This window comes from Schistocerca nitens, chromosome 4 (assembly GCF_023898315.1).
Source record: "Schistocerca nitens isolate TAMUIC-IGC-003100 chromosome 4, iqSchNite1.1, whole genome shotgun sequence".
In the NCBI taxonomy this organism is placed as follows: domain Eukaryota; kingdom Metazoa; phylum Arthropoda; class Insecta; order Orthoptera; family Acrididae; genus Schistocerca; species Schistocerca nitens.
Genome location: NC_064617.1, coordinates 385,387,872 through 385,396,396, shown reverse-complemented (window position 1 = coordinate 385,396,396; position 8,525 = coordinate 385,387,872). Strand labels below are relative to the sequence as shown.

The following is an 8,525-nucleotide window of genomic DNA, read 5'->3' as shown; positions in this document are numbered from 1 at the left end:
TTGTACTCCTGCTTGGTCTTGGCGTTTCTTGATCACTAAGAAAGCCAAGCAGATCAAAATACCATAACGTTGGCTGGTATATACTTGATCTACTCCTACACCAGATCTGCTAGATTTCTGAACTCTGGATAACTCTTTTCGGTAAACAGTTCGCAACGATTTTTTTTTACTACTGTTTCTCTGTTTGCCGAGGTGTCAACTGCCCGCAATTTTTCAATCAGAGCATTGTATGCTGCTGTCTTTTTGTCTCGGTCACTATATTCTTTACTTTTAATCTTCCACAAACATGGGTGGTTTCTATATATTTCAATGAATTCACTTACAAAACTCTGGAGAACACTGACGAGTATCAGCCATTTTAATGCCCTGTGCGCACAAATACAAACAGTAGACTGAGCAAACAGCTGTTTCGCGCCAGATTTGCGGCGATCTCCTGTCCTCACGCTCCAACTTTTCTGCGCAGATGTGGTTTGAACCCACAGATTTGAGAGGTTTCGCTCAAACCTCCAATTCCAACTTCAAGGTTTGCACACACCTCAAGTTGGTGCAAATCTTCTGTCCACAAGCAACGATCTGTCTGCGCAGATGTGATGTGCGCAGACAGATTGTTGCGTGTGGACGGGCCTCTATAGACGTTGTTACATATCTCTGATTCTAACCTGCTTGTTTGTTTGTAACATCCTTGGGCACAATGTAAGTTGTAGAATGATCTTTGCTTCTGATGCTTACATCAAATGTAAACAATGCCAGTGATGCGACGTGTAGAAACAAGAGTGATTGTGAAAGAACGGGCGTTTAATGTTTTATGTAAATAGCTTATAGATGTGGTGATAACGATTCGAAATGCAATGTATCTTGTTCTGTTGCTCGTGATAAATGTGTTGTAATCAACAATTAACTCCGAAAATTTATGAGTGTGATATATTAAGAAAGAAACTTCAAGAATGTCTGTCAGTGGTTCGGAGCTTAAAAGTACATTGAGGAAAACAGAATTTCCTTTTTGCGCAAGAGAAGCTCTTTCTCGGGTTGGTTAGTATGTTTGTGTTAAGTAAAATATGTCAATCACCGTTAAAAATACCTTGAATCATATTATGTGTTGGTGTCATATAACAGCAATGTTACTTCACGTCGTTGCAGAACAGTTAACACAGAATACCGGTCGCCCGCCAAGTATCAAGCACTTAGATCTAGCAATGGATTTGATGGCTGAATTCATCTTCTGCGAAGTAGAAAGACGTGGAGGGAAAAGAAAGGTGAATGCTACATTGTTTAGTGTCGATCATGCTGACTGGTTTTAGAATAAACATATCATTACGTAGTGTAGACCTTGTCACCGAGTGAACCTGTTATTAGGAGAGTACCAGTTCGAAACTATATTTAGTCCTGACTTGTGTTGTGGCGTAGGCATAGCCCCTTTACAGTCGCTATTTCGTGAAGAGGTCTTCATGCTATAGCTGTATCAGTGTCTGGAACAGGACACGATTTGAACAGGGAAATGTTGAATGGTGGTAGTGATGGCTATGACTCTTTCACTCACTATATTAGTGTTAATTGCGTATATTGCATTATTTTAATTGTCTGTGGCTAAACAGTGCTGTCAGGCAAATTAATATACAACTGGAAATGTTTTGATGAGTGTTGACGTGGTGAAGTCTTCACACTGATTTGGCCAACTTATCAGCGAGTATCGCCTGTGTCAGAATTTGTCTTTCTATCACTTGAGCCAAGCCAGTTTTTTGGCCTTATGAAATGATATCTTTCATCAGTTTTTTAGGTTTCTCCATTGTTTTGGATAAATTGGTTGGCTTTTGTCATTACACACAAGGTTTATCTGTGTACTCACATGGAATGGAGACGTTTGACTTTCTGAATTTTGCAGCTGTTGTGCTCCTTGATAAGTTGGAGTCAATCCATATATTCAAATTTCGTAGTCAATGGAGTTACCATTGAGTTTATCTGGCCTCTCCAAGAAATTGCACCTCTTTGTGATTTAAACAGGTATATAATGGTTGACTTTCTGCTCTCTCTCTATCTCCTACCCAGTCTGCATCACTGTTCTCAGTGTTGATGTTGTTCTGTTCCTATTGCAGCTTCAGGACTTTAGTCCTTCAAAGGATTCCTTTAACTGCCTACCTGGATCATTGCTGAAGTGAATTGACAACAAAAGTTGTATATGTGAAGTTAGGTCATTGTCCAACTGTGCATATATTAAACTGCTTACATCTTCTCTGTAGGATTTATTTATCATGGCTATTTTATCTTCATTTGTCTTGGAGGTCATATATGAGTACATGATTGTTGTTGAGAGGTGTTTTGTCATTGGATTTCAGTTCTTCGTATTGTACTTTTCAAGAACTGGTTCTATTTATTGAGACTGGTTCTTCCATAATAGTCCCCATTTGTGATCTCTCATGACTTTGGTGGTGCCTAAGCAATTGGACTCTTTCATTTTAAATTGCTTGTTGAGTGTGCATTCCTTCTCTTGCAGATTATTAATGAAAATCACCATGCTGTTGATATAAATTGCAACAACTAAAATGTCATTTCCTTTCTTATTTTGGTAAAAAACATGGATCTCCTATATGTCATTTGAAAATTCAAGTTTGAAGAGTGCATCATTTAGTTTAATTTTCCAATTGTGACTACCTTGTTTGAATCTGCACACTGTTTTCTTCAGCCTCTTGTTGTTTTTTATTAACAGTTGTAATGATAAAATCAAATTTTGAAATTTTGATGTAGGCTAAATCAGTTCTTTGCAATTACCTACCAGTGTTGTAACATCATCTTAAGCAACTTATGTCTAGATCGCATTTGACGGCTGAACCAACAGATATGTTATTGGACTGTAGTGGCTTACTTGAGAATAGGTCTCTCCATAGTCTAAACCCTCTTTTTTTTGGGTGCTTCATTTAACTACCTAGACTGCTTTATATCAGATAATGTGCTGTTGTAACCTGACATTGCTTGCAACCTACTTCGAGGTTCATGCTCAGGTCAGAGGTGATGTGAGACTAGTTGTTTGTTGGTACATGAGCAGGTATATAGAGAACTGAAATGGCTAAGAGGTCAAGCTGAGATTTTTCAAGTGTCTGTGGTGTGAGACAGTACGAATGACTTGTATCTTAGCCTCCTTTATGATTGTTGGTCTTGGATGCTGTTATCACACGCACATTCTACAGGTTATGTTTTAATCCTTCTGTCATAATTATGTGTCCTAAGTAAGTTAATGCCGTCCACAGGAACTCACAGTTGACAATCTGCAACTTTAAATTCTTTGGTCAGAATCTTTCAAACACTTCTCCAAGTCTACAAACCTGCATTATGCTCTTCTAATGTAGCTCCAAACACAACCACATCATCTAAATGCACCAACATCTCGCATCCAATCTCTCTCACCAGCTGTGCTTGCAAGGTGATGGAATGTATGATTCATGCCAGGCTGCTATGTTGGCTCGAGTCTCTCAATTTACTAACCGCTGCACAGTGTGGATTTTGAGCCGCCTTTCTGCATTTGATCATCTCGTTACTTTGTCCACCCATGTCATGAATGGTTTTCTGCGGAAATTTCGGGCTGGCTGTGTTTTTCCATTTGGAGAAGGCATGTGACACCTGCAGGAGAACTGGTATCCACTGTACTCTCTACACATGGGGCTTCCATAGCCGCCTGCCTGATTCCTTGAGGAACTTTTAAAATATTGAGTTTTCAAGGTGCATGTGGGTTCTGCCTTGTTTCCATCCTGAGTGTCATCCTGTTTGCTATCGCCATTAAGCCTCCGGCTCCCTTTTTGTTGATGATTTTGCCATCTATTGGAGTTCTCCATAGACCTGTCTTATTGAGTGACATTTTCAGCGACGTCTGAATCACTTTTACTCATGGAGCATTGACAATGTTTTTTGTTTTTCCATTGACAGAATCTTTTGTATGAATTTATGGTGGCGCAGTTGTTTTCTCCCACCATCTTTACATCTTGGACCTGTTGCTCTTCCATTTGTTGAAACTACATAATTCCTGGGGCTCATGCTCATTAGGCAACTCTCTTGGTCCTCCCGTGTCTCTTATCTAGCAGCCCGCTATATGTGGTCCCTCAGTGTCCTATGGGTCCTCAATGGTACTTCCTGGGGTGCAAATCGAACCACCTTCCTCCTTTTGTACTGGTCCCTTGTCCATTCGAAACTAGACTATGGGTGCTTTATTTATGCATCTGCATGTCCATCCCTCTTACACTGTCCACCTTTGTGGCATCCATTTGGCCACTGTCGCCTTTTACACAAGCCAAGTTGAGAGTATGTGCCAAAGCTGCTGAACTACCACTGTGCTACTGCGGTGACTTTCTCCTCAACAGGTATGCATGCCGTTTGTCTGCCATGCATGGCCACCCATCGTATGCCTCTTTTGATTGCCAATATGGGGTGCGTCCCTCTTTGTCCACTTTCGGTTCTTGCTCTGGCGGCTTAACTTCACACTACCTGCAACTTTCTTGTATGGTGTGAACCCTTCAACACATTGGCTTCGTGCAGTGGCCCTTATTCACCTTGGCCTATATTCGCTTCCTAAGGACACTACTCCAGTCTCACTCGGTTGCCTTCAATTTCACAACCTTCGCATGGAACTTCGCTATAGTACCTTTGTGTATGCTGATGGCTCTTGGACTGACCGTGATGTCGGGTGTGCATTCGTCAGTGGGGCCGACATTTTTCGGTATCAGCTTCCGGCACACTGCTCAGTATGTACAGCAGAGCTCTTCACCCTGTATCAGGCCACAAAGTACATCCTGTGACACAGGGTTTTCAATTGTGTCCTCTGCTCAGACTCTGTCAGCACTCTTCAGAGTCTCTGAGCACTATACGCTGCCCATCCCTTAGTGCAGTGGGTCCAGGAAAACTGTCACTCACTCTTCATGGAGCTACTGTGTTGTTTATGTGGGTACTTGGTCATGTCTGCTAGGAAACGAGGCTGTGGACGCTGCTGCCAAGACTGTAGTCCTCGTACCTCAGCCCACTTGTTCTTATATTCCCTCCCATGATCTCTGTGTTGCCATCTGTCAGGAAGTAGTGTCACTTTGGCATCACCATTGGACCTACCTTCATGGGAATAAGCCTCAGATTATCAAGCCTCTTCCAGCGGCTTGGATGACCACCTCTTGGCCCTATGCCCAAATTGTAACTGTCCATCATTCCTTGACGGAATGCCCATTTTTTAACTGTTTACATTCCGGCTTGGGTTTGCAGTCTGAGTTATTGCCCATTTTAGCAAATAGTACATGGGCTGTCAACTGCATTTTACTTTTTATTTGTCTTAACAGTATGGCGAAGACCATTTAATTTTTAGTTCTGGACCTTCGTTTCTCTGTGGTGTATTTTGTAGACCTTTCTCCATGTCCCTGTTTTCAGCCGTCTTCTCTTGCATTGATTGGAATTGACATGTAGTCATTTTTAACTCCTCTCTGTCTTCGTGTTCTATAGTTTTGACTTGGGCACTTATGATCCCAATTGTTTTTAAGCCCTAAAACAAAACAATCCAATCCCTGAAGCTCAGTTAGTAATGTGTTTCAGTTTCTGAAAACTAGCTCCACTGTCTATTCTGCATTCATAATGTTTTTCTGGAGTAAAGGAGGCCATTTTCTCATTGTGCAGTTTCTGATGGTAACCCTTTCTACAGTCTGAAATGGCGAAGCATGTGGCTATTCCTAAACTATCTAAAATTTTGTCAGTACATGATGGCAGGAATACACTGCTAATGCAGTTGTCATTTAAAATCTGGTAACTTGCAACTATTCTACTTTCATTTCTGTGAAATGTCTGTCTCCTTCAGAATCATCAGTAATGGAAAATTCACACTTGTGCTCAGTGTAGTATCTTCTCATTTCTGAAGAGTTCCTTTTGTGCCTCTGGTAGTTGATAAGGCTGGATATTTATCACTTTCCCTTGGGCCTCTGGTTTCACCGTCTCAGTATCTATCTCTGGGCAGGTGAAGTACATCGTGATATGCAATACACAGTTCAATAATTGAAGTAGGGCCGGGTGAAGTGGGGTAAGTGTAACCATGGGGTTAGTGTAACCACGGCTTATGGTGCCTTAAAGAAGCTGTATTTTTACCTCAGACCTATCACACATGTTAATTTACACCTTTCTTTGTTATATTTAACCATAAGTTGTCAAATCTGACATAAATTGGTAATTAATTTTTGGACTTGAATTGACGTCTACATTTTCACTCTGCGAGAGAGTGACATGCTCAGAATTTGGTGGTCTGTCATTTTTGCAGTTTTAAAGATAACTGCACAAGTTTTTGGTTACAAACTATCTTTTGCATGATAATTTCAAATATGAGATTGGTTTTACTCTACTGATAAAGCTCTTGATATGCCAGGCATGGTTACACTTACCCCAACTTTTTCCCATGTGGGGCAAGTGTAACCAACTGGCTGGGGCAAGTGTAACCAGGGGGGGGGGGGGGGGGGTTACACTTGCCCCAAACAAACTTACTGGAACATATTTATTTATTTAAGCCGTCACACTAGATCAACTAAACTGGCCTTCCTGTGTGTGAAATCTACTTGGGACCAAAAGTTAACTCATCACCAGAGACATCATCAAGGGGTAAAAATTAGCAAACGTGACTTTTCCAATCTCATCACTGCTGTATGGAATGAAACACCACCTGAATTGTTGAAAAGTGGTTTTCAAAAAGCAGGAATATTCCCTTACAGTAGAGAAGTAATTGATAAAACTAAATATGATCCAGAGGCATATAAAAGATATGTAGCTCATACTAAATCTTTGGCAGAAACAAATCCATTGCCAACTCACGATAATGCAGCCATAGACTGTGTGGAAGCTACGTCTCTAACAGAAAGTACTCAGATTTTTGGGAAGCTTCCAGCTTTCAACCTCCAGAATTTTATAGGCCTACATCTACTGAGCCCTGTAGTTCTCCCAGTATCAGAGTTCTTTCTCAACCATTCCCAAGCTAACCAATGTTTGATTATGTTCTGGAACTTCCGATTTGTCATTTGAAAGGTTATTATTGGAAACAGTCCAACAGTGTAGTCCCACTGGTAAAACAAATAAAAGGATTGCACCAGGAGCTGAAGTTATCACTTTTCAAGATGCCATCTATAAAGAAAAAGATTTTAAAGGAAACAAGAATAATAAGGAGAAAGCAAGACAAAAAAGCATTATCGGCATAAAAAAGGGCTTGGTAATGTAAAGCAAATCTTCCAAACAAAGTGCTGTTACTTTGTGCGAAATGGCATCTCAGAATGTTGTGGGGGGGGGGGGGGGGAAATCCCTGATTGCTCATGTGGGTAACAAGAAAAAAGTTGAATCAACATGTGAAGAAAGTGAAACTGACGGAGGCCTATCTTTAATAAGTAGTGATGAAGATGATAACACTGGATGATCTCAGGAAAGAAATGATAAGCTGTGAAGAAGAAGAAGATAACTTTTTTGAAGCCAAAGATAAAAGTGCAGTTGGAAACTATGTTCTAGTAGCTTTTGCAACAGAATGTAAGAAAGTTCTTTTATTGGCCAAGTTACCAAAATTATTGATTTAGGAGATCCAGAAGTGATTTTCCTCAGATGCAAAAATAAGACAAAGCATGGCACCACATTCTATTGACCTGATAGAAGAGATGAGACGCAAGTTCCCTCCTCTGATGTCATTTCAGTGCTGCCTGAGAGGTCACAAGGGAGACCTGACATTTGGTGTTACATTTGATTCATACAACATTCAGTGACTAAATAATAGTTAGGGCCTAATTGTGAATATAATAAGTTGAATTAGGGCAGTTTAGCATTAAACACAAATTGCCAACAACTTTAGTTCAATTACCATGAAAAATAATAGAAAGTGAACTTATAAAGTGATTTTTTCTTTTCTCTTGAGACTAGATATTTTATTATTTTTGTCAAATTGCCTAATAAAGAAAAAATATTACTTTTGTAGAATTTAAACTAATAAATTACTGGCCTAAAACAAAAGTAAATCATCTATGATGCGTTCTGTTTCAGTGTTTTATGGTTTAGGCTAACACATATTTTTTAGTTTAGCTAACATTTTCTGTGTATTTCATAATATACAAAGAGGCGTGTGCAAAAAAGTTCATATCTTGAGTAAATTTTAAGATATTTTAATAATTTAAAAATCCTCAAATTCAGTAAAAATTGGGTAATCAGGTCACTTACCCCAAGTCCCTTTTACAATGCTCTGTATGGGTGCAACAATGCGGGGTTACACTTGCCCCGAACCATGGGGCAAGTGTAACCTCACAACACAAAATTTTGAAAACAATTATTTTACCATATAATTTTTTCTTTCAAAAACAAAATGTATATTGTTTAAAAGTCAATAAGTCAAACTTTAAGCATGAGAAATTTCAAAATCATATCTTCAATAACAAGTTGGCAATTTGGTGTCAAAGTTGAACTATGCAAAAACGTGGTTACACTTACCCCACTTCACCCTAATTTCTTCTTCGTTTAAGTGATGCACTCGAACCATTTCCTTTAATCTGCTAATTCAC

At 39.7% G+C, this 8,525-nt stretch overlaps 1 protein-coding gene across 2 annotated transcripts in view; it reads left to right on the top strand.

The window, feature by feature from the left end:
• The first annotated feature begins 718 nt into the window (after positions 1–718).
• The window catches only part of LOC126251518 (integrator complex subunit 15), a 48,774-nt gene continuing 40,967 nt past the window's right edge, over positions 719–8,525 (top strand). Inside the window, exons 1-2 of one of the 2 annotated variants that reach the window (XM_049951999.1) lie at positions 719–1,029; positions 1,143–1,253. In XM_049951999.1, coding sequence (XP_049807956.1) covers positions 1,194–1,253 — 60 coding nt within the window. In that variant the 5' untranslated portion in view covers positions 719–1,029; positions 1,143–1,193. Of the gene's footprint in view, positions 1,030–1,137; positions 1,254–8,525 lie in introns of both variants that reach the window. The other variant, XM_049951998.1, reaches the window with a different exon arrangement.